The sequence below is a fragment of the Indicator indicator genome, chromosome 20 (assembly GCF_027791375.1).
Source record: "Indicator indicator isolate 239-I01 chromosome 20, UM_Iind_1.1, whole genome shotgun sequence".
In the NCBI taxonomy this organism is placed as follows: Eukaryota; Metazoa; Chordata; class Aves; order Piciformes; family Indicatoridae; genus Indicator; species Indicator indicator.
The window spans coordinates 1,072,188-1,099,750 of record NC_072029.1 but is presented as its reverse complement, the minus strand read 5'-3'; the positions used below and the strand labels follow the sequence as shown (position 1 = coordinate 1,099,750).

Genomic DNA, 27,563 nt, shown 5'->3' with positions numbered 1-27,563 from the left:
GTTGCGTATTCCAGGGCTCTTTCCACCATCCCCCCTTCCAGAGCAGCTGCGGTCTTGATGGGCAGAGAGAATCTTATCTTTGTTGAGACATTCTTGAGCTGTTAATGTAATCACAAGGTGATTCACATCCAGACAGAGAGGATCCTCTCCTTGGTGTGTGTGGTGCAGCGCACCATCACTCGTGATGCGTGAATACCATGCTGTGCTCAGGGCAAGGGCAGAGCTGCTACACTGCATGGGTGAGGTGCTGGGCTCAGGACAGGGGGGCAGAAGGCTGTCACTCGGCGATGTGGGAGCGCCGATGCATGAACAAGCGGTCAATGCGGTTGAAGCCCCTGCCGCACTCGGGGCAGGAGAAGGCCTTCTTACCAGTGTGCGTGTGCTGGTGGGAGATCAGGCGGTCCAGGCGGTTGAACCTCTTGCCACAGTCAGGACAGGCAAAGGGCTTCTTGCCGGTGTGGCTGTCGCGGTGCCGAATCAAGTCGGCCCTCTGGCTAAAGCTCTTGCCGCACTCAGTGCAGGCGAAGGGCTTCTCACCGTTGTGGATGCGCTGGTGAGTGACTAGGGTGTCGCTGCGGTTGAACCTCCTGCCACACTCGGCACAGGCAAAGGGCCTCTCCCCGGTGTGGATGCGCTGGTGTGAGAGCAGGTGGTCACTGCGGCTGAAGCTCTTCCCGCACTCGGAGCAGGCAAAGGGCCTCTCGCCGGTGTGGCTGCGCTGGTGGATTATCAGTTTGTCACCACGGCTGAAGATCTTCCCACACTCAGTGCACACGAAGGGCTTCTCCACGGTGTGCAGGCGCTGGTGGCAGACCAGGCTGCCTTTCTCAGTGTAGCTCTTGCCACACTCGGTGCAGGCAAAGGGCTTCTCACCAGCGTGGCGCCGCTGGTGGGCGACCAATTCGTCACTTTGCTTAAAGCTCTTCCCGCACTCAGAGCAGGTGAAGGGCTTCTGGCAGGTATGGAGGCGCTGGTGGTTGACCAGGCTAATTTTGTGGTTGAATCTCTTGCCACACTCTAAGCAGGCAAAGGGCTTCTCCCCGGTGTGCAGGCGCTGGTGGGTGACCAGGCTGCTTTTGTGCCTGAAGCTCTTCCCACACTCGGTGCAGCCAAAGGGCTTCTCCCCGGTGTGGATGTGCTGGTGGCAAGCCAGTTTGTGACTGTGTTTAAAGCTCTTCCCACACTCAGAACAGGCAAAGAGCTTCTTGACAGTGTGGATGCGCTGGTGGGAGACCACGCTGCGTTTCTGGTGGAAGTTCTTGCTACACTCAGGGCAGGCAAAGGGCTTCTCACTGGTGTGGGTATGATTGTCCCAAATCAGAGAGGTCTCCAGGCTGAAGCTCTTCCCACACTCATTGCAGATGAAAGGATCTTCGGCCACGTCGTTGTGGGCAGTGCCCATCCTGCAGGCTGAGGGAGGGATCAGCCCAGCCCCACAAATTGGAGCAGTCACATTCTCCAGGCAGAGACCGGGTGGCTCAGAGGACAAAGGCCCCTGCCTCTTCACCAGCTCTGCCATTGCTCCGGTCATCTCCTCCACCGCTGCTATTACCTCCTCCTTGGGCATCTGCTCATCATCTGCCAATAGAAGGAAGCTGTATCTTTAGCCATGGCTCCAAAGCCTGCACAGGGACTCGGCAGCCAAGGGCCCTCCCAGAAGACAGGAGGTGACCATCAAGAGATGGCCACAGAGAGCTGCCAGCTCTGGGTGGGGTGAGCTGCTCCAAGCAGCCATGTGCCTGGTGAGAAGCCTTCCCCTGCTCCAAGCCCAGCGAGCTGGGACACTCCCCTCCTTCTGTCCCTCCAGGGCTCACCTGCTCTTGCACTGTGGCCATGACCCTCTGGGTCTCCCAATCCTTGGGGACACCTCCTGTACAACTCCTCTTCTGGTTCCACCTTCACAATGACTTCAGGAACAGCATCACCTGGAGCAGAGAGCACAGTGCTACAGCAGGCACCGGCAGGGCACAAGCAGCCATGGACTGGGCCAGCCAGCACACAGCCCTCCTGCACCAGCAGCTCACAAAGCATTTGGTCCACCTGGCTGTGTCCCGCCCCAGCCCCACTCACAGTCAGTAGGCTGCTGGGACACCTCCTCCTGCTGGGAGCCAGGATGGTGACCACCAAACACCTCATGCTCAGTCCTCACCATGGGCTCTGCCTGCATGCCTGCAGGGGGAAAGGCACAGTCTGCACGCCTGCTGGAAACCGATGCAGTCAGACATGGTGGAGTCCCAACCTCAGCCCCAGCCACATCCCCCCACTGACAGCCGAGCCCAGGAGCTGACGCTGTGTTTACCCAGGGACGTCAAGAGCTCGCAGACATCCAGCATGACGCTGCGGTAGAGCTCCTGCTGCTCCTCTGTGATAGCCTCCCACTCGGCACGGCTCAGGTAGACAGCGACGTCCTCGAAGGTCACCGGTACCTGCCACACACCGACCGCAGCCTCAATCACACGCGGGGAGAGCTCAGCCACGGGGGAGAAGGGGCTTGGCTGGCATCTATTAGCCAGGGGCTGTAGCCAGCCGTGGAGAGAGCTCCCACAGGGAGACATTTAGAGCATCGAAGGCAGTGCTGGAGACCAAGCACCTTCAGGGGGGCAGTTCTGGATCTTCAGAGAGCAGCATCACAGTGAGACACTGACTGCAGCTGGGGCCTGTACTGAGGGTAGCTCCTGGCAACCCCCGCACCGGAGAGGGTAGGACAGAGCAATGGAATTAAGGAACGCTTCAGTTCGGAAGGAACCAAACCAGGCCTGTCAGCAGCTTCCCAGCCTCCACTGGACTCCCTCCACTACTTTCCCAATCTCTCCTGAACTGGGGAACCCAGGACAGAGTAGAGGGGGAATTGCACGTAGCAGTTAGCCACAGTACATAGCCCATGTCACACAGGGGACAATGTCAAATGGTGGAGCGAGGCAGCGGCTGGCGAGGGGAAATAGCAGAGGGGAGCTGGAGAAGGCAATATCGCGGAGGGGCTGGGGACAGAAAATACCGCGACGGGGAGCGGCATAATGGGGGGACGAGGAAGTCAGAGCGAGCCACGATGGCAACTACTGAGTGAACACAGCACGACCCACCCCAGCGAGGCGTCAGCGGGACGATGGCCGGCGGCGAAGACTCCAGGGCCAGGCTCGTCCCTATCAATCAGGGCCCGGTTCCTACCTGCATCTGCCCTGCCATGGCGGATGGGGAGGCCCTGGCCGGGGGCTCCTAGCTCGCCGCTGGTCACGATTCTTAGTCCTTCCGGGAATCCTCGCTCATCACAGCGTTTTCCCTGCTCCCCTCCAGGAGGCATTGGGCTCCTCTCCCCACCCCGCCACAGCGCCGTGCCTTACGCTGGCCCCTCTGGGACACACGAAACCTCAGGCTCCGAACCCAAACGGGCGCTTCTGTCTCCAGCCTCGCTCCCGCCCCTACAGCGCCACTTCCGGCCCCAGCCACACCTCTCCAGGAAGTCGGCCGCCAGCACGATACAAATCCTTCCCAACCGCGCTGCCGGCAGCGCCTCAGCACCGCCCTCCTCGTCACGTGATCTGCAGCGCCGCTGCCATTGGCGCTTCCTGGGGGCTCTGGGGCGGCCTCTTGGGCCGCTGGGCTTCACCAGGTACTCTCAGCGCTGGGTCTGCAGGGGGTCCCGGTACTGGCAGCACCCCAGCCCTGGGATTATGCTGTCACTTGGTTATTTATGGGTGATCCCATCCGGCAGTGCGCATACCGGATCTGCTGGAGGGGCGGGAGGCTCTGCGGAGGGCTCTGGCCATGCCGGAGCGTTGCCTGGTGGGGACAGTTGGCACACAGGTATAGGGGACTTTGAGGAGCAGCTCTGAGTGACCCACCGTGCCACGCGAAGGAATCCTACCCACGCATTGCACAAAGCAGGGTGCCCACCCTACCGGCCTCCCTGAGACAGAACAGGAAGCACTCCCCAGAGACTGAAGGCTGCAGGTCTACCTGTGGAATCTATGCCATCCATGTTGGTGCCAGCTTCTGCAAGGTGGCTGAACTGCAGGAGATGGTGTAAAGGTTGCGTGACCACCAAGGAAGTGGAAAGGGAAATAATGGAGTCATGAGCAGGCTGTAGATCACCCCCAGTCTGTGATCAACCAACTACATACACCCCTGCCAGACCATACAGAAAAGAGAGGATGTGAATGCAGAGGAATGGAACCTAACATACCCATGCAGAACAGATACCCAGCAGATTGAACCTGACAAACAACCTTCATCAGGCAAGTCACTGGAGATGCGTAAGGGAACCCCATCAGTTCCCCATGTAACAATGAGTGTAACCAAGAAAAAGAGAATAGTGACTATTCTCTTCCTAGGGGTATAAAGGCTCCCATGTGCTGACTTGACCCAGTCTCTATAGAATTCTGCTGCTCGCTCGGGGCTCGTATCAAGGATACAACTGAGAAACTGCCATACCTTGTACACACCACTGACCACCAGCCATTGCAGCTCTTTCATGTGGGCACCAGTGATACAGCCAAGATCAGTCTGAGGCCTATCAAGAAAGATTACAAAGCACTGGGAACAGTGGTGAAAGCCTCTGGAGCACAGGGAGTCTGTTCATCGATCCTTCTGGTCAAAGTAAGGGGCATGGCAGGCACGGAAGGGGCTCGATGACTTTTTTGCCTCTGTCTTCAATGGTAAGGGCTCTAACCACACCACCTGAGTTGGAGAAGGCAAGGACAGGGACTGGGAAAAAGAAGATCTGCCCACTGTAAGAGAAGATCAGGTTCAACACTACCTCATGAACCTGAAGTTGCACAAGTCCATGAGACCTGACAAGATCCATCCACAGTCCTGAGCATATGAGCAGATGAAGTTGCAAAGCCATTTTCCATCATACTTAAAAAGTCATGGTGGCCTGGTGAAGTTCCCACTGACTAGAAAAGAGGAAACCTAACCTCTATTTTCAAAAAAGGGAGATAAGGAAAACCTGGACATCTACAGGCCAATCAGCCTCCTCTCTGTGCCTGGCAAGATCATGGAGCAGATCCTCCTGAAGACTCTGCTTGAGCACGTGGAAAATGAAGAGGTGGTTGGTGGCAACCAACAGCTTAACCAAGGGCAAATCCTGTCTGAAAGGTTTGGTGGCTTTTTGTCATGGGGTCACAGCATTGCTGAATAAGGGAAAACCAACTCACGTCATCTTCTTCAGCTTGTACAGTGTTCAACACTGTCCTGCATGACATCCTGGTCTGTAAATTGGAAGGACTGAGATGTGAAGGATGGAGCACTCGCTGGATATGGAATTGGCTGGGTGGTTGCTCTAAAAGGGTTGTGATCAATGGCTTAGTGTTCAAATTGAGACCTGTGTCACGTGAAGTCCCTCAGGGATCAGTAGTGGGACCAGTGCTGTTTGACATCTTTGCAGGTGCCATGGACAGTGAGATTGAGGCACCCCCATCAAGCTTGCTGATGACACCAAGCTGTGTGGTGCAGTTTACACACTGGAGGGAAGGGATGGCATCCAGAGGGACCTGGACAGGCTGGAAAGGAGGGCCCATGCCAGCCTTACGAAGTTCAACTAGGCCAAGGGCAAGCACAAATCCAGGATGGGTGACAAGTGGATTGAGAGCAGCCCTGCAGAGAAGGACTTGGGGGTGCTGGTGGATGAGGCGCTTGACATGAGCTGGCAAAGTGCGCTGGCAGCACAGAGAGCCAACTGTGTCCTGGGCTGCATTGAAAAAAGCTCTTGACACACCCAGGGCATGCAGAGTGTCACTGGTGCAAAGGAGCTTCTGGCATAGCAGGATGCCACTGTTACAGGAGCTCTTGCCACAGTCCGCAGTCAGGGGGCTTCTTGCTGGTGTGGATACGTTGGTGGTAGAGCAGGGTGCCTTTCTGGGTGAAGCTCTTGCCACACTCGGAGCAGCTGAAGGGCTTCTCCCCGGTGTGGATGCGCTGGTGGTTGACCAGGCTGTGTTTGCGATTGAAGCTCTTGCCACACTCAGTACAGGCAAAGGGCATATTGCCAGTGTGGATGCGCTGGTGGGTGACCAGGCTGCCTTTACTCTTGAAGCTCTTGCCACAGTCTGTGCAGGCAAAGGGCTTCTCAGCAGTGTGGTTGTCCTGGTGGGTGACCAGGCTGACTTCATCGCTGAAGCTCTTGCCACACTCGGTGCAGGCAAAGGGATTCTCACCACTGTGGAAGCGCTGGTGGTTGACCAGGCTCATTTTGTGGTTGAAGCTCTTGCCGCACTCAGAGCAGACAAAAGGCTTCTCTCCAGTGTGGATGCGCTGGTGAGTGACCAGGCTGATTTTGTGGTTGAACCTCTTGCCACACTCAGAGCAGGCAAAGGGCTTCTCACCAGTGTGGATGCGCTGGTGGCTGACCAGGCTGCGTTTGTTGTTGAGGCTCTTGCCACACTCTGAGCATGTAAAGGGCTTCTCACCAGTGTGGAGGCGCTGGTGGTTGACCAGGCTGATTTTGTGGTTGAAGCTCTTACTACACTCATTGCAGGCAAAGGGCTTCATGCCGGTGTGGATGCGCTGGTGGTTGACCAGGCTGATTTTATGGTTGTAGCTCTTCCCACACTCTGTGCAGGCAAAGGGCTTCTCACCAGTGTGCAGGCGCTGGTGGGTGACCAGGCTGCTTTTGCGGATGAAGCTCTTTCCACACTCAGTGCAGGGAAAGAGCTTCTCACTATTGTGGACACAGCAGTGCTTGACTAGGTTGATTTTATGGTTGAAGCTCTTGCCACACTCAGGGCAGGCAAAGGGCTTCTCTCCGGTGTGGATGCGCTGGTGAGTAACCAGGTTGCTTTTCCGGTTGAACCTCTTGCCACACTCAGGGCAGGCAAAGGGCTTCTCTCCAGTGTGGATGGGCTGCTGGGAGACCAGAGTGATTTTAGGGTTGAAGCTCTTGCCACATTCAGCAGAGACAAAAGGCTTCTCACCAGTGCGGATGCACTGGTGGAAGGCCAGGGTGATTTTGGACATGAACGACTTGCCACACTCAGTGCAGGCAAAGGTTGTATTGCCGGTGTGGGTGCGCTGGTGGATGACCAGGTTGCTTCTCTGGCGGAAGCTCTTCCCACACTCTGGACAGGCAAAGGGCTTCTCACAGGTGTGGATGCGCTGGTGGGTAACCAGGCTGCGTTTATCATTGAAGCTCTTGCTACACTCAGTACAGGCAAAGGGTTTCTCACCGGTATGGATGCGCTGGTGGCAGACTAGGCTGATTTTGTGGTTGAATCTCTTCCCACACTCTGGACAGCCAAAGGGCTTCTCTCCAGTATGGATGCGCTGGTGGGAGACCAGGCTGCGTTTGTTGGTGAGGCTCTTGCCACACTCGGTGCAGGTAAAGGGCTTCTCTCCAGTGTGGATGCGCTGGTGAGTGACCAGGCTGATTTTGTGGTTGAACCTCTTGCCACACTCAGAGCAGGCAAAGGGCTTCTCACCAGTGTGGATGCGCTGATGGCTGATCAGGTTGCGTTTGTTGTTGAGGCTCTTGCCACACTCTGAGCATGTAAAGGGCTTCTCACCAGTGTGAAGGCGCTGGTGGTTGACCAGGCTGATTTTGTGGTTGAAGCTCTTGCTACACTCATTGCAGGCAAAGGGCTTCTCACCAGTGTGAATGGCCTGGTGAGTGACGAGGTTGCTTTTCTGGTTGAACCTCTTGCCACACTCGATGCAAGCAAAGGGCTTCTCTCCACTGTGGATGCGCTGGTGCTTGACCAAGCTCACTTTGTTGTTGAATTTCTTGCTACAGTCATTGCAGGCAAAGGGCATCTTGCCAGTATGGATGTGTTGGTGGGCAACCAGACTGATTTTGTGGCTGAATCTCTTGCCACAATCACTGCAGGCAAAGGGTTTCTCACCAGTATGGATGCGATGGTGGCTGATCAGGTTGCGTTTGTTATTCAGGTTCTTCCCACACTCTGGGCAGGTGAAGGTCTTCTCACCAGTGTGGATGTGCTGGTGGTTGACCAGGCTGATTTTGTGCTTGAAGGTCTTGCCACATTTAGTGCAGACAAAGGGCTTCTTGCCAGTGTGGAGCAACTGGTGGAAGGCCAGGGTGGTCTTGTACATGAATGACTTGCCACACTCAGTGCGGGTGAAGGGCTTCTTGCCGGTGTGGATGGCCTGGTGGGTGACCAGGCTGAATTTGTGGTTAAATCTCTTGCCACATTCAGGACAGGCAAAGTGCTTCTCCCTGGCGTGGATGCGCTGGTGGAAGGCCAGGGCACATCTGTGTGTGAATGACTTGCCACACTCGCTGCAGGTGAAGGCCTTCTGCCTGGCGTGGCTGCGCTGGTGGGACATCAGGCAGCTTTTCTGGCGGAACTTCTTGCCACACTCATTACAGGCAAAGGGCTTCTCACTGGTGTGCATGGCCTGGTGGTAGGCCAGGCTGGCTTTATGCTTGAACCTCTCGCCACACTCATCGCAGGCAAAGGGCTTCTCCCCGGTGTGGAGGCGCTGGTGTAACGCCAGGGTGCTTTTGTACATGAATGACTTGCCACATTCAGTGCAGGTGAAAGGCTTTTTACCAGTATGGACTTGCTGGTGGGTGACCAGGCTGAGTTTGTGTTTGAACCTCTTGCCACACTCAGGACAGGCAAAGGGCTTCTCACTGCTGTGGCTGCGCTGGTGGGAGATCAGGTTGCCTTTGTGGTTGAACCTCTTGCCACACTCAGGACAGGCAAAGGGCTCCTCACCAGTGTGGATGCGCTGGTGGGACACCAGGGTGCTTTTGTGGTTGAACCTCCTGCCACACTCCATGCAGGCAAAGGGCTTCTCCCCAGTGTGGATGCGCTGGTGGCATACCAGGCTGCTTTTCTGGTGGAAGCTCTTCCCACACTCCCTGCAGGCAAAGGGCCTTTCACTGGTGTGCACACGCTGGTGCCGAATCAGTTTGCTCTTCAGGCTGAAGCTCTTCCCACACTCGCTGCAGCCAAAGGAACCTTTGCCTGCACGGTCATGGGGAGGTGACTGCTTGGAGACAGACACTGTGGCTGTGCCCATCCTGCAGACAGAGGGAGGAGTCTGCCCACCACTGGATGCTGGAGCCGTCACCATCTCCAAGCAGAGGCCTCTGGGCTGGGGACTGACAGAATCCTCTGAGGACAACATCCTTTGGCTCTCCACCAGCTCTGACACCACTGCTGTCACCTCCTCCTTGGGCCTCCACTCATCTGCCACAGAAAGGGAGTTGTGTCCTTAACTGTGGCTCCAGAGCCTGCCCAGAGCCCCCCTGCAGCTGTGTCCATGCCCTCACCACAGCCCTGCTCCCTTCCAGAAGATGTGAGCTGACCATCAAGAGTTGGTGGCTCTGGGTGGGGTGAGCTGCTCCAAGTGGCCATGTGCCTGGTGAGAAGCCTTCCCCTGCTCCAAGCCCAGCGAGCTGGGACACTCCCCTCCTTCTGTCCCTCCAGGGCTCACCTGCTCTTGCACTGTGGCCATGACCCTCTGGGTCTCCTGATCGTTGGGGACACCTCCTGTACAACTCCTCTTCTGGTTCCACCTTCACAATGACTTCAGGAACAGCATCACCTGGTGCAGAGAGCACAGTGCTACAGCAGGCACCGGCAGGGCACAAGCAGCCATGGACTGGGCCAGCCAGCACACAGCCCTCCTGCACCAGCAGCCCACAAAGCATTTGGTCCACCTGGCTGTGTCCCGCCCCAGCCCCACTCACAGTCAGTAGGCTGCTGGGACACCTCCTCCTGCTGGGAGCCAGGATGGTGACCACCAAACACCTCATGCTCAGTCCTCACCATGGGCTCTGCCTGCATGCCTGCGGAGGGAAAGGCACAGTCTGCACGCCTGCTGGAAACCGATGCAGTCAGACATGGTGGAGTCCCAGCCTCAGCCCCAGCCACATCCCCCCACTGACAGCCGAGCCCAGGAGCTGACGCTGTGTTTACCCAGGGATGTCAAGAGCTCGCAGACATCCAGCATGACGCTGCGGTAGAGCTCCTGCTGCTCCTCTGTGATGGCCTCCCACTCGGCACGGCTCAGGTAGACAGCGACGTCCTCGAAGGTCACCGGTACCTGCCACACACCGACCGCAGCCTCAATCACACGCGGGGAGAGCTCAGCCACGGGGGAGAAGGGGCTTGGCTGGCATCTATTAGCCAGGGGCTGTAGCCAGCCGTGGAGAGAGCTCCCACAGGGAGACATTTAGATCAACAGAATCATGAAATGCTTCGTATTGGAAGGAACCTTTTAAGGGCATTTTGTCCAAGCCTGCTGCAGTCAGCAGGGACAACTGCAACTAGAGCAGGTTGCTCAGAGCCCCAAACAACCTGACCTGCAATGACGTCTGGGATGAGACATCTACATAGTTATGTCAGGATTAAATCTTGAGACTGTGACAGGCCCAGCTGATCAGCAGAATTTGTCATGATTTATAAGAACAGTTACAAAAAAATCATACATATATCATTTCCTGCCAGTCAGCAAAAAGACAGAGCATGGCCACTTTAAATGAGGAAGCACCCACAGCATGTTGGCAGGTGAAAGGGACCTCTGGAGATCATCCAAACCACGCCCCCAAAGCACGGTCACTTACAGCACACCAGCCAGGACCGCAATGTCCAGGTAGGCTCCCCAGGCAGCCTGGGCCAGGACTCCAGCACCCTTGAACTGAAAAAGTTTCTCCTCCCATTCAGACGAAACCTCCTGGGTTCAAGTTTGTGCCCACTGCCCCTTGTGAGTGGTGCCCCATTCTCATGTACCCCACAAACCCTTTAACTCTTTCTGAACATTGTTCAGATTCCCTCTGGGCTTGCTCTTCTCCAGGCTCAATAGCCCCAGGGCTCTCAGCCTTTCCTCCTAGCAGAGGTGCATCAGGCCTCTCTGCAGCTTCCCAGCTTCTACTGGACTTTCTCCAGTAGTTCCCTATCTCTCTTGAACTGAGGTGCCCATAACTGGACGTAAGAATCCAGATGTGGCCTGAGTAGGGCAGAGTAGAGGGGGAATTCCACATAGCAATTAGCCATACTACATAGCCAGTGTCACAGAGGGGACACTGTCACAAGGGGGAGCGGAGAAGAGGGCTGGCAGGGTGCAATAGCAGAGGGCAACTGGCGAGGGCAATACCGTGGAGGGGCTAGGAAAAGAAAGGTCGGGACAGGGATGGTCTTGATGGGGGACAAGGAAGTCAGAGCGAGCCATGATGGCGGCTGTTGAGAGCACGCAGCAGGACCCGCCCCAGCGAGGCGTTGGCGGGCCTTAACGGGGTACATCCAGAGAACTGGCGGCTAGGAGGCATGGGCCAGGCCGAGTCACTATGAGGCAAGGGCCGGCTCCTACCTGCGTCTGCCCTGCCATGGCGGACGGGGAGACCACGGCAGGGGCTCCATGCTCCTCTCCGGGGATCATATCTCTCCGCAGGGGGGGGCTCGCTTCCTGCCGGGGATCCCCGCTTCCCCCGGAGAGGTTCCCGCTGCCCTCCGGGAATCCTCGCTCCTCAGGGCGCTTTCCCTGCTCCCCTCCAGGAGACATCGGGCTCCTCCGGGCAGTCCTCTTCCAACCCCGCCACAGCGCCGTGCCTTATGCTGACCCTTCTGGGACATGCGAAACCTCAGGCTCCGCATCGCAGGCTACCTTCGGTCTCCAGCCTCGCTCCCGCCCCCACGCAGCCACGTCCAGCCCCAGCCACGCCTCTCCGGGAAGTTCGGCCGCCAGCACGAGACCTTAACCCGCTGCCGGCACCGCCTCAGCACCGCCTTTCCCGACACGTGATCTGCAGCGCTGCCGCCATTGGCCTTTCCACTGGCGCCGCTCTGGGGTGGGTGAGACCTTGGTGTGTTCACCAGGTACCCTCAGCGCTGCGTCTGCAGCGGTTCCCGGCACCGGCACTAGCACCAGCCCAGCCCTGCCCTGGGATTATGTTGCCACTTGGTTACTTGTGGGTGATCCCCTCCGGCAGAGTTCCCTAAACTGCGGGAAGTGCCTTTTCCTTGGGGCAGGGACAGGTGGGGGACCGTGTAACAACGAGTGCGACCAAGAGAAAGAGAAGGGTTATAATGACCCCCGAATGGAAGAACTTCCTAAACAAGAAGCAGCATTTCCATTTATTTAGTGCTGAGTAAGGCACATGGGGGCTTGCTCCCAGAAGTCCCATGGGCCCTGAGGTGAAGTTTTCTTGCTTATTGAAGCACAAGCTTTTACAAAGTCACACCTACCTAATACAATTATTCCTCCTACCTGTACAGATTCATGGTCTATGACTCAAGTATTGGATGCCTGTGCAAATCGCCTGGGCCTTTCCAACCCCCTCCACCATGGCCACTCTCTCCTGCTTAAGACTTATTTATGTTTGAACTTACATAGTAACTGAAGAAAACAGCAGATGTGAGAAAACAAATCTGCCCTAGGCCATGGGGGGAATCTTCCTAGATATTCCAAAACAGGAAGGGAGCTCACAGGAAACAAAACCTTGCTTTTGCAATGCAAGGCTGAGGAGGGTAAGCTCAGATTAATACAAGAGGCTTAAGGCCTGATGTTTGATTTGGCAATAGTAGAGGGCAACTCTCCTCCAAGGTGTACAAAGGCTCCCATTTGCAACCTGACCCAATCTCTACAGAATTCTGCTGCTTGGGCTCATAACCAGGATACAACTGAGAAACTGCCATGCCTTGTACATCCCACTGACCACCAGCCATTGCAGCTTTTTCAATTTGGGCACCAGTGATACAGCCAAGACTACTCTGAGGACTACCAAGAAAAGATTACAAAGCAGTGGGAGCAGTGATGAAGGCCTCTGGGGGACTGGAGTGTGTTCATTGATCCTCCCTGTTAAAGTAAGGGGCACGGAAGGGGACGAATGACATTTTGCCCTCTGTCTTCAATGGTAAGGGCTCTAACCACACCACCTGAGTTGGAGAAGGCAAGGACAGGGACTGGGAGAAAGAAGATATTCCCACTGTAAGAGAAGATCAGGTTTAAGACCATCTCATGAACCTGAAGTTGCACAAGCCCATGAGACCTGAAATGATCCATCCACAGTCCTGAGGGAATGAGCAGATTAAGTTGCAAAACCATGTCTCACAAGGACTCAGCCTGGCTGGGATTCCGTCCTAACAGGTCAGCTCATGATTGCAGTGACCTGATAAGCAGGACTGAGGGGGATAAGGAGAAGAATGGCACCATGCAGCCACCGCCTCACTCCACATTCCTCCTTTGTGCCATGGAGATACAGAGCACTGCCTCCCCAGCCAGCCTGTGCCCGCTCTGCTCACCAGGTGCTTCTCAGCAATATTGTTCTCTGCTCACAGCAAGGTGTACAGGGAGCATTGGGGGAAGCACTCTACAGCATGCTGGTGGTGGTGGATCCTGTCCTTAGCATGCATGCTGCAGTGCACCGTCAGTCCTGGTGGGTGAAGGCCTTCCTGTGCTCAGGGCACAGGTAGAGCTGCTGCACTGCGTGGGTGAGGTGCTGGGTTCAGGCTGAAGCTCCTGCCATACTGGGGGTAGGCAGAGTGTCACTCGGTGGTGTGGGTGCACTGATGGTTGACAAGTTGGAATTTTCAGGTGAAGCTCTTGCCACACTCTGGGCAGATGTAGGGCTTCTCGCCGGTGTGGCTGCTGGTGGCTGGCCAGGTTGCTTTTGTAGTTGAATCTCTTATCACATTATGTGCAGGCAAAGGGCTTCTCACCAGTGTGGACAGCCTACTGGGAGACCAGAGTGATTTCACGGTTGAAGATTTTGTCACATTCAGTGGAGACAAAGGGCTTCTCATCAGTGTGGATGCGCTGGTGGTTGACCAGGTTGTTTTCATGGTAGAAGCTCTTCCCACACTCACTGCAGGCAAAGGGCTTCTTGCCAGTGTGGATGCATTGGTGGATGACCAGGCTGCGTTTCCACTTGAAGCTGTTGCCACATACAGGACAGGCAAAGGGCTTCTCTCCAGTATGGATGTGCTGGTGGCTGACCAGGTTGCTTTTGTACTTGAATCTCTTATCACATTCAGTGCAGGCAAAGGGCTTCTCACCAGTATGCACACGCTGGTGGGTAACCAGCTGGCTTCTCTGCTTGAAGCTCTTGCCACACTCAGAGCAGCTGAAGGGCTTCTCACCTGTATGGATACGCTGGTGGCTGACCAAGCTAGTTTTCTGGCAGAAGCTCTTGCCACACTCATTGCAGGCAAAGGGCTTCTCACCAGTGTGGATGCGCTGGTGGCTGATCAGGTTGCGTTTGTTGTTGAGGCTCTTGCCACACTCACTGCAGGTGAAGGTCTTCTCGCCTGTGTGGATGCGCTGGTGGTTGACCAGGCTGCGTTTGTGTTTGAACCTCTTGCCACACTCACTGCAGACAAAGGGCTTCTCACCAGTGTGAATGGGCTGGAGGGAGACCAGAGTGATTTTATGGTTGAAATTTTTGCCACATTCAGTGGAGAGAAAGGGCTTCTCATCAGTGTGGATGCACTGGTGAGTGACCAGATTGCTTCTCTGGCTGAAACTCTTCCCACACTCATCGCAGGCAAAGGACTTCTCTCCAGTATGGATGCGCTGGTGGCTGACCAGGCTGCTTTTGTTGGTGAATCTCTTGCCACACTCTGGGCAGGCAAATGGCTTCTCGCCTGTATGGATGCGCTGGTGGGACACCAGGCTGATTTTGTAGTTGAATCTCTTACCACACTCTGGGCAGGTGAAGGGCTTCTCACCTGTATGGATACGTTGGTGGGTGACCAAGCTGCGTTTGTGGTTGAATCTCTTGCCACACTCAATGCAGGGAAAGGGCTTCTCACCAGTGTGGATGCGCTGGTGGCTGTCCAGGCTGCTTTTGTTGCCGAATCTCTTACCACACTCATTGCAGATAAAAGGCTTCTCGCCTGTGTGGATGCGCTGGTGATTGACCAGTCTGAGTTTATGGTTGAACCTCTTGCCACACTCAGTGCAGGCAAAGGGCTTCTCGCCTGTATGGATGCGCTGGTGGCTGACCAGGCTGCTTTTGTTGGTAAAGCTCTTCCCACACTCAGAGCAGGTGAAGGTCTTCTCACCCGTGTGGATGCGCTGGTGGTTGACCAGGGTCTGTTTGTGGCTGAATCTCTTGCCACACTCATTGCAGGCAAAGGGCTTCTCACCAGTGTGGATGCGCTGGTGGCTGATCAGGCTGCGTTTGTTGTTGAGGCTCTTGCCACACTCTGGGCAGGTGAAGGTCTTCTCACCAGTGTGGATGCGCTGGTGGTAGACCAGGCGGATTCTGTAATTGAAGCTCTTGCCACACTCAGTGCAGACAAAGGGCTTCTCACCAGTGTGGATCACCTGATGGAAGGACAGGGTGCTTTTGTGAATGAATGACTTGCCACACTCATTGCAGACAAAGGGCTTCTCACCAGTGTGGATGTGCTGGTGGTTTACCAGTTTGGATTTTCGGATGAAGCTCTTGCCACACTCAGTACAGGTGAAGGGCCTCTCCCCAGTGTGGAGGCGCTGGTGGAAGGCCATAGTCCATTTGTACATGAAGCTCTTGCCACATTCAGTGCAGGTGAAAGGCTTCTCCCCGGTGTGGATGCGCTGGTGGAAGGCCATGGTGCTTTTGTACATGAAGTTCTTGCCACATTCAGCACAGGTGAAAGGCTTTTTGCCAGTGTGGACATGCTGGTGGGCGATCAGGCTGACTTTGTGTTTGAAGCTCTTGCCACACTCAGTGCACGTAAAGGGCTTCTCCCTGCTGTGGCTGCGTTGGTGGTTGACCAGGGTCTGTTTGTGGTTGAACTTCTTGCCGCACTCAGTACAGGCAAAGTGTTCATCACCAGTGAGGATGCACTGGTGGGTGACCAGGGTCTGTTTGTGGCTGAACCTCCTGCCACACTCGCTGCAAGCAAAGGGCTTCTCCCTGGTGTGGATGCGCTGGTGGCACACCAGGCTGCTTTTCTGCTGGAAGCTCTTCCCACACTCACTGCAGCCAAAGGAACCTTTGCCTGCACGGTCATGGGGAGGTAACTGCTTGGAGACAGACACTGTGGCTGTGCCCATCCTGCAGACAGAGGGAGGAGTCTGCACACCACTGGATGCTGGAGCCGTCACCATCTCCAAGCAGAGGCCTCTGGGCTGGGGACTGACAGAATCCTCTGAGGACAACATCCTTTGGCTCTCCACCAGCTCTGACACCACTGCTGTCACCTCCTCCTTGGGCCTCCACTCATCTGCCACAGAAAGGGAGTTGTGTCCTTAACTGTGGCTCCAGAGCCTGCCCAGAGCCCCCCTGCAGCTGTGTCCATGCCCTCACCACAGCCCTGCTCCCTTCCAGAAGATGTGAGCTGACCATCAAGAGTTGGTGGCTCTGGGTGGGGTGAGCTGCTCCAAGTGGCCATGTGCCTGGTGAGAAGCCTTCCCCTGCTCCAAGCCCAGCGAGCTGGGACACTCCCCTCCTTCTGTCCCTCCAGGGCTCACCTGCTCTTGCACTGTGGCCATGACCCTCTGGGTCTCCTGATCGTTGGGGACGCCTCCTGTACAACTCCTCTTCTGGTTCCACCTTCACAATGACTTCAGGAACAGCATCACCTGGTGCAGAGAGCACAGTGCTACAGCAGGCACCGGCAGGGCACAAGCAGCCATGGACTGGGCCAGCCAGCACGCAGCCCTCCTGCACCAGCAGCCCACAAAGCATTTGGTCCACCTGGCTGTGTCCCACTCCAGCCCCACTCACAGTCAGTAGTAGGCTGCTGGGACACCTCCTCCTGCTGGGAGCCAGGATGGTGACCACCAAACACCTCATGCTCAGTCCTCACCATGGGCTCTGCCTGCATGCCTGCGGAGGGAATGGTGCAATGTAGTGGGTTTGGTAACCATCCCCCAACATGAATTTGGAGAATTACCCCAAAATAAATTGTGAGACTAGCTCAGAGGTTTTAGAGGGAAATTAATCTATATTTGCAAGCAAACTAGTATCTAAAAATATGAAATGCAATGAATATGTACAATATATTTATGTATTATAATCAACACAGAGATCCCCTCTGGATAAAACAAGGGGGGCCTCCAATAATTCCCCCCTCTCCACTCCACCCCACCCCCCTGTACAGGGGAAAGAGACAGAAAGGAGCAATCAGAGAATGTAGCTTTGTCAGTACTTAGCCACAACAGAAAACACAGCCAGGGTCAGCACAGCGATGCAGAAACCACCAGCTAGTATCAGCTAGAGCTGAGAAAAGAGACAGGACAGTTTATCTAATAACTTTCTGCCAGTTGTCAGACCAATACCTTATCATTATTTTCCATTTACATCTAATGGTAATTTATTTACCTTTCTACTATTTTTTATTGGATTTTATTAGGCATCAGCCTAAAACTATTTGTGGCAGTTTTAGGCAGTGCCTAGAAAAATTTCCACAGATGGAGCAGAAAAGTAGTGGAATGTAAATGAATTACCATTGGATGTAAAAGGGAAAATAATGATAAGGTCTAAGTAATCCCATTGGTCTGAAATCTAACAAAGATATTTGTGGACACTAACGCTTTTGGCTTCCTTTGCTCTCGCAGATACTAGCTGGCTTTTGCTGAGCTGTGGCTGACCTTCAATGCGTTCTTGTTGTGCCCAAGTACTAACAAACTATTCTCTGCTCTTCTCTCTCTCTCTTTTACCATGTGTAAGGTGGGGGAAGGGAGCGGGAAGCTGTTGGCAACCCCCTGGTGTTGTACAAGGGAGTTCTTGTGTTGTTTATAAATAGTAAATACTGTCTATTTTGTACATATTCATTGCATTTCATATTTCTAGACTGTAGTTTTGCATGCAAATACAACTTAATTTACTTCCATCTCAGCTGGTCTGGCAATTTCATGTTGGGGAAGAAATTTCAACCCACCACGATACCACGCACAGTCTGTATGCCTGCTGGAAAATATGGTGGAGTCCCAGCCTCAGCCCCAGCCACATCCCCCCACTGACAGCCGAGCCCAGGAGCTGACGCTGTGTTTACCCAGGGATGTCAAGAGCTCGCAGACATCCAGCATGACGCTGCGGTAGAGCTCCTGCTGCTCCTCTGTGATAGCCTCCCACTCGGCACGGCTCAGGTAGACAGCGACGTCCTCGAAGGTCACCGGTACCTGCCACACACCGACCGCAGCCTCAATCACACGCGGGGAGAGCTCAGCCACGGGGGAGAAGGGGCTTGGCTGGCATCTATTAGCCAGGGGCTGTAGCCAGCCGTGGAGAGAGCTCCCACAGGGAGACATTTAGAGCATCGAAGGCAGTGCTGGAGACCAAGCACCTTCAGGGGGGCAGTTCTGGATCTTCAGAGAGCAGCATCACAGTGAGACACTGACTGCAGCTGGGGCCTGTACTGAGGGTAGCTCCTGGCAACCCCCGCACCGGAGAGGGTAGGACAGAGCAATGGAATTAAGGAACGCTTCAGTTCGGAAGGAACCAAACCAGGCCTGTCAGCAGCTTCCCAGCCTCCACTGGACTCCCTCCACTACTTTCCCAATCTCTCCTGAACTGGGGAACCCAGGACAGAGTAGAGGGGGAATTGCACGTAGCAGTTAGCCACAGTACATAGCCCATGTCACACAGGGGACAATGTCAAATGGTGGAGCGAGGCAGCGGCTGGCGAGGGGAAATAGCAGAGGGGAGCTGGAGAAGGCAATATCGCGGAGGGGCTGGGGACAGAAAATACCGCGACGGGGAGCGGCATAATGGGGGGACGAGGAAGTCAGAGCGAGCCACGATGGCAACTACTGAGTGAACACAGCACGACCCACCCCAGCGAGGCGTCAGCGGGACGATGGCCGGCGGCGAAGACTCCAGGGTCAGGCTCGTCCCTATCAATCAGGGCCCGGTTCCTACCTGCGTCTGTCCTGCCATGGCGGATGGGGAGGCCCCGGCGGCGGGCTCCCTGCTCCTCTCCGGGGCTCCTAGCTCGCCGCCGGTCGCGATCCTTAGTCCTTCAGGGAATCCTCGCTTACCATTGCGCTCCCCCTGCTCCCCTCCAGGAGACATCGGGCTCCTCTCCCAACCCCGCCACAGCGCCGTGCCTTACGCTGCCCCTCTGGGACATGCCAAACCTCAGACTCCGCACCGCGAGACAGCTTCGTTCCTTGCCTCCCACAAGTTCGGCTGCCTGCACGAGACCCAAGCCCGCTGCTGGCACCGCCTCAGCACCACCCTCTCCCGTCACGTGATCTGCAGCGCTGCCGCTATTGGTCCAGTGGCGCCGATCTGGCGCGGCCTCTTGGGCCGCGGAGCTTCACCAGGTACCCTCAGCGCTGCGTCTGCAGCGGTTCCCGGCACCGGCACTAGCACCAGCCCAGCCCTGCCCTGGGATTATGTTGCCACTTGGTTACTTGTGGGTGATCCCCTCCGGCAGAGTTCCCTAAACTGCGGGAAGTGCCTTTTCCTTGGGGCAGGGACAGGTGGGGGACCGTGTAACAACGAGTGCGACCAAGAGAAAGAGAAGGGTTATAATGACCCCCGAATGGAAGAACTTCCTAAACAAGAAGCAGCATTTCCATTTATTTAGTGCTGAGTAAGGCACATGGGCCCTGAGGTGAAGTTTTCTTGCTTATTGAAGCACAAGCTTTTACAAAGTCACACCTACCTAATACAATTATTCCTCCTACCTGTACAGATTCATGGTCTATGACTCAAAGTATTGGATGCCTGTGCAAATCGCCTGGGGCCTTTCCAACCCCCTCCACCATGGCCACTCTCTCCTGCTTAAGACTTATTTATGTTTGAACTTACATAGTAACTGAAGAAAACAGCAGATGTGAGAAAACAAATCTGCCCTAGGCCATGAGGGGAATCTTCCTAGATATTCCAAAACAGGAAGGGAGCTCACAGGAAACAAAACCTTGCTTTTGCAATGCAAGGCTGAGGAGCGTAAACTCAGATTAATACAAGAGGCTTAAGGCCTGATGTTTGATTTGGCAATAGTAGAGGGCAACTCTCCTCCAAGGTGTACAAAGGCTCCCATTTGCAACCTGACCCAATCTCTACAGAATTCTGCTGCTTGGGCTCATAACCAGGATACAACTGAGAAACTGCCATGCCTTGTACATCCCACTGACTCCTTCGTGCCATGGAGATATAGAGCACTGCCTCCCCAGCCAGCCTGTGCCCGCTCTGCTCACCAGGTGCTTCTCAGCAATATTGTTCTCTGCTCCCAGCAGGGTGCACAGGGAGCATTGGGGGAAGCACTCTACAGCATGGTAGTGGAGGTGGATCCTGTCCTTAGCATGCATGCTGCAGTGCACCATCAGTCCTGGTGGGTGAAGGCCTTGCTGTGCTCAGGGCAAGGGTAGAGCTGCTGCACTTCATGGGTGAGTTGCTGGGTTCACGCTGAAGCTTCTGCCGTACTGGGGGTAGGCAGAGTGTCACTCAGTGGTGTGGGTGCACTGATGGTTGACAAGTTGGAATTTTTGGGTGAAGCTCTTGCCACACTCTGGGCAGGTGTAGGGCTTCTCGCCGGTGTGGAGGCGCTGGTGGTAGAGCAGGCTGCTTTTGTGGTAGAAGCTCTTGCCATACTCCCAGCAGGCAAAAGGTTCTTCACCGGTGTGGATGCGCTGATGGTTGACCAGGCTGACTTTGTGGTAGAAGCTCTTGCCACACTCAGCGCAGGTGAAGGGCTTCTCACTATTGTGGATGCGCTGGTGGGAGACAAGGCTAACTTTGTGGTAGAAGCTCTTGCCACACTCAGAGCAGGTGAAGGGTTTCTTGCCACTGTGGATGTTCTGGTGGGAGATGAGACTGACTTTGTCCTTGAAGCTCTTGCCACACTCAGAGCAGGCAAAGGGCTTCTCGCCAGTGTGGATGCGCTGATGTTTGACCAGGCTGCGTTTGTCATTGAAGCTCTTTCCACATTTGGTGCAGGCAAAGGGCTTCTCACCAGTGTGGACACGTTGGTGGTAGACCAGGCTGACTTTGTGGTTGAAGCTCTTGCCACAGTCAGTGCAGGCAAAAGGCTTCTCGCCAATGTGAATATGTTGGTGGTTGACCAGGCTGACTTTGTGGTTGAAGCTCTTGCTACACTCAGTACAGGAAAAGGGCTTCTCGCCAGTGTGGATGCGCTGGTGAGTGACCAGGTTTCTTTTCTGGTTGAACCTCTTGACGCACTCAGTGCAGGCAAAGGGCTCTTTGCCAGCGTGGATGCACTGATGGGAGACCAGGCTGCCTTTGTGGTTGAAGCTCTTATCACACTCAGTGCAAGGAAAGGGCTTCCCACCATTATGGATGCGCTGGTGAGAGACTAAGGTGCCTTTGTGGTTGAAGCTCTTGCCACACTCAGAGCAGGCAAAGGGCTTCTCCCCAGTGTGGATGCGCTGGTGGGACACCAGGCTGCTTTTGTGGTTGAAGCACTTGCCACACTCAGTGCAGGCAAAGGGCTTCTCCCCGGTGTGGAGGCGCTGGTGGAAGGCCAGGGTGCTTTTGTACATGAATGACTTGCCACACAGCGCAGGTAAAGAGCTCCTTGCCAGTGTGGATGTGCTGATGAGTGACCAGGCTGAGTTTGTGTTTGAACCTCTTGCCACACTCAGTGCAGGCAAAGGGTTTCTCGCCAGTGTGGCTGCGCTGGTGGGAGATCAGGTTGCTTTTGTGGTTGTACCTTTTGCCACACTCAGGACAGGCAAAGGGCTCCTCACCAGTGTGAAGGCGCTGGTGGGACACCAGGCTGCTTTTCTGGTGGAAGCTCTTCCCACACTCCCTGCAGGCAAAGGGCCTCTCACTGGTGTGGGTCTGACAGTGGCGAATCAGTTTGCTCTTCAGGGTGAAGTGCTTCCCACACTTGCTGCAGGCAAAGGGACCTTTGGCCATGTGGTCACAGGGAGGTGTCAGCTGTTTGGTGATAGAGAGCATGGTGATTCCTTTCATGCAGGCACAGGGAGTGATCTGCACACCACTGGATGCTGGAGCTGTCACCTTCTCCAGGCAAGGACCCAGAGGCCCACGCTGATGGGGTTGGCAGCTGAGGGGATCTCCTGAGGATGATATCCTCTGTCTCTCTTCCATCTCTGTTACTGCTTCTGTCACCTCCTCCATGGGCCTTTGCTCATCATCTGCCAACAAAAGGAGCTGTGCGCTTAGCTGTGGTTCCAGAGACTGCCTAGAGACCCTGGCAGCTGTGTCCATCCCCTGCCCAAAGCCCTGCTCCCTTCCAGAAGATGGGAGCTGACCATCGAGAGCTAGCCACAGAGAGCTGGCAGCTCTGGGTCTGGTGAACCTGCTCCAACTCGCTGCATGTCCTGCAAGGAGCCTTCCCTTGCTCTGAGCCTAGTGAGCTGGGACACTCTCCTCCGCCTGTTGCTCAAGTGCTCACCTGCTCCTACACTGTGGCCAGGACCTGCTGGGTCTTGGGATCTTTGGGGACACCCAATGTTTGACAGTTCTTCTGGCTCCACCTTCAGAATGACATCAGGAATAGCATCACCTGCACACAGAGAGCACAGTGCTACAGCAGGCACCAGCAGGGTCAGAGAAGCCACAGATGTTGGCACCCAGCACCCACCCTTCCTGCACCAGCAGTCTGCAGAGTGTCTGGTCTCCTTAGCCCCACTCACAGGCAGTGGGCTGCTGGGACACATCCTTGTGCCAGGAGCTGGGGTGGCAACCACCAAACAGCTTGTCCTCAATTCTCATCATGGGCTCTGCTTGGATGCCTGTGGGCGAAAAGGCACAATGTGTGCATCTGGTGGAAACTGGGGATGGGTTGGTGGCAGCAGCTGCAGATGAGTCAGCATGTGCCAAGGAATGAGCTTCCAAGGGCAGTGCTAGAGTAGCCATTCCTGAAGCAGTTGCCAAGCTGTGCTACTGAGCAACATGGTTTAGTGGTGACGTGGCAGTGCAGGGTTAATGGATGGATCCATGATCCCAAAGGTCTCTTCCAGCCCAAACAATTCTTTGATTCAAATCCTTCATTTTCCCAGCACTAACCTCCCCTAGGACTGAGTGCCATTATCCCAGCCTTGCAGCCACAATCCAAACCTTGCTGATCTGTCTCTTACAGCACTGCAAGGCTCTGACAGAGTCAGACATGGTGGAGTCCCAGCCTCAGCCCCAGCCACATCCCCCCACTGACAGCCGAGCCCAGGAGCTGACGCTGTGTTTACCCAGGGATGTCAAGAGCTCGCAGACATCCAGCATGACGCTGCAGTAGAGCTCCTGCTGCTCCTCTGTGATGGCCTCCCACTCGGCACGGCTCAGGTAGACAGCGACGTCCTCGAAGGTCACTGGTACCTGCCACACACCGACCGCAGCCTCAATCACACGCGGGGAGAGCTCAGCCACGGGGGAGAAGGGGCTTGGCTGGCATCTATTAGCCAGGGGCTGTAGCCAGCCGTGGAGAGAGCTCCCACAGGGAGACATTTAGAGCATCGAAGGCAGTGCTGGAGACCAAGCACCTTCAGGGGGGCAGTTCTGGATCTTCAGAGAGCAGCATCACAGTGAGACACTGACTGCAGCTGGGCCCTGTACTGAGGGTAGCTCCTGGCAACCCCCGCACCGGAGAGGGTAGGACAGAGCAATGGAATTAAGGAACGCTTCAGTTCGGAAGGAACCAAACCAGGCCTGTCAGCAGCTTCCCAGCCTCTACTGGACTCCCTCCACTAGTTTCCCAATCTCTCCTGAACTGGGGAACCCAGGGAAGAGTCTAAGGGGAGAGCTGGTGAAGGCAATATCGTGGAGGGACTGGAGACAGAAATACTGGGATGGACAGCGGCATAATAGGGGGATGACGATGGCGGCTACTGAATGAACACAGCGAGGCCGTCATGGGGACGATGTCCGGCGGCGACGCGGTCAGGGCCCGGTTCCTACCTGCGTCTGCCCTGCCATGGCGGATGGGGAGGCCCCGGCGGCGGGCTCCCTGCTCCTCTCCGGGGCTCCTAGCGCGCCGCCGGTCGCGATCCTTAATCCTTCAGGGAATCCTCGCTCATCAGGGCGCTCCCCCTGCTCCCCTCCAGGAGACATCGAGCTCCTCCGGGTACTCCTCTCCCCACCCCGCCACAGCGCCGTGCCTTACGCTGGCCCCTCTGGGACATACCAAACCTCAGGCTCCGCACCGCCAGCCACCTTGCGTTCCAGTCCCCGCCCGCGCCCTCACGCAGCCACTTCCGGACACGCCTCTCCAGGAAGTTCGGCTGCCTGCACGAGGACCGAAGCCCGCTGCTGGCACCGCCTCAGCACCACCCTCCCCGTCACGTGATCTGCAACGCCGCCGCCATTGGTCCAGTGGCGCCGCTCTGGGGCGGCCTGTTGGCCGTGGGGCCTCACCAGGTGCCCTCAGCGCTGCCTCTGCAGGGATTCCCTGCACCGGCACCAGCCCAGCCCCGGGGTTATGTTGCCACTTGGTTATTTATGGGTGATCCCCTCCGGCAGAGTGCCCTAGGCTGCAAGAAGTGAATGACTGAGGAGCTTGCCTGTCACTTTGGGTGCCATGATGGGTACCAGCCCAGGTGCCAGAGTGAAGTGGAGGCATCAGAAACCCCTAATAAGGAGGGCTGAGGGTCCCACAGCTCTCACCTGAGACCTACAGCAAGGGATGGCATGCCAGGGTGACCAGAAACAATGCATTGTAGCAGAAAACCATTTTCTTAAACTTATTTTTTCTCTTTTTATTACCTTCTAATTTAGAAAAGCAGCAGAACAGAGATATAAATACATGTGGCCTCACTCACTGCATCCCAGGGCTTGTTGGGGGATGCTTGATACTCACATGTCCCCAGCAGTGGTAATTGTCCCCATGGTCCAGCCCTCATCCTCCCTCAGGACTCTGCATGGCCAGGAATGGGTTAACCCCCCCACACCCACCTTGGTGGGGAGCTACAACAGGTGGTTCACCTCTATTTTACAGGTGTGGAAACTGAGGCAAGAACATGATGAGCATTACCTTCAGTGAGAGAGATGGTTGGGGATCCTCATTGACACCCAGTGCCTGTCACTTCCGTGTCCTCCCCAAAATTCATGTGGGGACAAGGAGGATTGACAACCCCTGGGCTCAGAATCATCTCTTTGGGGTCTCTGCACAAGACAAGGGGCAACTGGAGAGTTGCAGGGGGTTGGGGAATGAATGAGATATGGTGTCAGAGACAGAAAATGCAGTGAGGGGACAGAAAACCTGGCAAGGGGACAGCCTGGTGCAAAGTGACATCAGTCTTCAGGTGGACTCACAGCAACTCTTGGGAAGGGATTATGATGAAGCTCCACCATGATCTATGGGTGTGAATGGTGGCAGCATGAGCCCAGAGCACCAATCCCAGCTTGACACCGGAGCAGGGGTGGTTCCTCTGGCACTGCCAAAAACTCACAGCATCCCTGAGGACCCACCACAGCACCCAGGAGAACCACCAGCCCCAACTCACCAGCAGCCCTGTAGCAGGTCCAAATCTCCAGCAATGACCTGGTTCCCTCTCTCAACCCACTCCAGCCAAAGGGACGTGCTGCAAGGAGGACACCAGTGCCACTAACCCTCCCACTTTGTACTTGTCCAAGGTGTCTAGCACTGGTCTGGTTCCTTATGTCACTGCTCCAACCACAGGGACATGCCACAGTGGAGACAGCAGTGACACCAACCCTCCTATTTGTACTTGGCCAAGGCATCCAACTGCACTGGGAGCTGGGCACAGGACACAAGGAGCGGGTGCACAGCTAGGAAGGGGAGGAAGGACTCTTCCTCACGGTAGCAGGAGAGGATCCTCTCCTTGGTGTGCATGCCATGGTGCACCGACAGCTGCTTCTTGTGGCTGAAGACCTCGCCGCACTGGGTGCAGGGGTAGACTCTCTTCACTGTGTGGGTGAAGTGGTGGGTCCGGAGGTTGCCCTTGTACTTGAAGCTCTTGCCACACTCGAGGCAGGCAAAGGGCCGCTCGCCAGTGTGGATGCGCCGGTGCTTCCTCAGCGTGGTCTTCAGGTTGAAGGTCTTGCCGCAGTCAGGGCAGGCAAAGGGCCGCTCGCCGGTGTGGATGCGCCGGTGGGTGACCAGGGTGCCCTTGCGGTTGAAGCTCTTGCCGCACTCAGCGCAGCCAAAGGGCTTCTCTCCGGTGTGGATGCGCTGGTGCTTAACCAGCTCACCGGTGTGGCTGAAACTCTTGCCACAGTCGGGGCAGGCAAAGGGTCGCTGGCCACTGTGGATGCGCTGGTGGCGCGTCAGGTCGCCGTTGCGGCTGAAGCTCTTGCCGCACTCCGAGCAGCCGAAAGGCCGCTCGCCAATGTGGATCTTCTGGTGGAGGACAAAGGTCTTCTTGGCGCAGAAGCCCTTGCCACACTCGGTGCAGAGGAAGGGCCGCTCACCACGGTGGATCTTCTGGTGGGTCACAAAGTTGGCCTTGCGGTTGAAGCTCTTGCCGCACTCCACGCAGGAGAAGGGCTTCTCACCGGTGTGGATGCGCTGGTGCAGGACGAAGGTCTGCTTGGAGCAGAAGCTCTTGCCACAGACAGTGCACTCGAAGGGCTTCTCGCCGGTGTGGGTGCGCTGGTGCCGCATCAGGTCACCTTTCTGGCTGAAGCTTTTGCCGCACTCAGTGCAGGCAAAGGGCCTCTCCCCAGTGTGCACCCGCAAGTGGGTGACCAGGTTCCCCCGGTGCTGGAAGCTCTTCCCACACTCGCTGCAGGTGAAGGGACGCTCAGCAGCATGGCCATGGGGACGCCGTGACAGCTCAGTGCCGTTGGCTGTGGTGGTGCCCTTCCCACAGGCAGATGGGGCGTTGTGCCCAGTGCTGCCCATTAGTGCCACTGGAACCATTACCTTCTCCAGGCAGAGCTCCTGGGGCTCAGGTGCTGCCAGGCTATGCCGGAGCCCAGCTGCAGTGCCCTGCACCTGCCACACCGTCCACTGGCTGACATGGGGCTGGAAGCCAAGAGGTCCCCTCGGGGACACAGCCCCCTGGTTCTTCACCAGCTCTGCTGAGGGCAGAGTCACCTCTTCCTCCTCTGGCTGCTCCTTGGGGCACGGCTCACTGTCACCATCTGCTATGGGAGCCATGGGAGCTGTGTCATTAATTGCAGTGGCTCCAGTGCCTGCCTGGACACCCTCACAGCCACACTCACCCTCTCCACACAGCCCCTCTCTCCCCCAGACCCCTGGCTCTTCACCACATGTCTGGAACAACCCACCACAGCCAACCCAACATACTGAGCTGGACCATCCAAGCTCTGGGCGAAGCTTTCCGCTTCCATCAGCTTCCAGCCACCCATCCCAACCCCTCCAGTGGCCTTCCTGACCACCACCTCTGGAGCTCCACAGGGAGACATTTTGGCCAAGCCCATCACCTGGGCAAGCCATGTCTGGCCCATTTCAGGTACATGGGGCAGGATTCCACACTCTGGGCTGACCTGCTCCAGCTCACCCCATGTCCAGCAAGGAGCCTTCCCTCACCCTGTACCCAGTGAGCCAGGGCACTCACTTCCCCCCAGAGCCACTACAGTGCTCACCTGCTGTGCTGTGGTGGCTGGGACCTCCTGGGGCACCTGAGCCTTGGGGACACCCCATGTATGATATCTCCTCTGGTTCCACCTTCATAATGACCTCAGGACTGGCACCACCTGCACGCAGAGTGTGGTGTTATGGGAAGCACTGGCAGGGCCAGAGCAGCTGCGGATGCTGGCACCCAGCACCCACCTCTCCTGCACCAGCAGCCTGCAAAGCATTTGGTTCCCCCAGCTGTGT

At 56.1% G+C, this 27,563-nt stretch overlaps 1 protein-coding gene across 1 annotated transcript; it reads right to left on the bottom strand.

The window, feature by feature from the left end:
- Window positions 1-155: 155 nt before the first annotated feature.
- Window positions 156-26,381, bottom strand: LOC128973757 (uncharacterized). The gene is given in 7 exon segments (XM_054390179.1): window positions 156-1,309; window positions 5,827-8,902; window positions 9,744-9,751; window positions 13,690-15,865; window positions 20,348-21,355; window positions 21,357-21,640; window positions 25,677-26,381. Coding segments are annotated over 7 exon segments (8,289 nt in total). The 3' UTR covers window positions 156-277.
- Window positions 26,382-27,563: the final 1,182 nt, after the last annotated feature.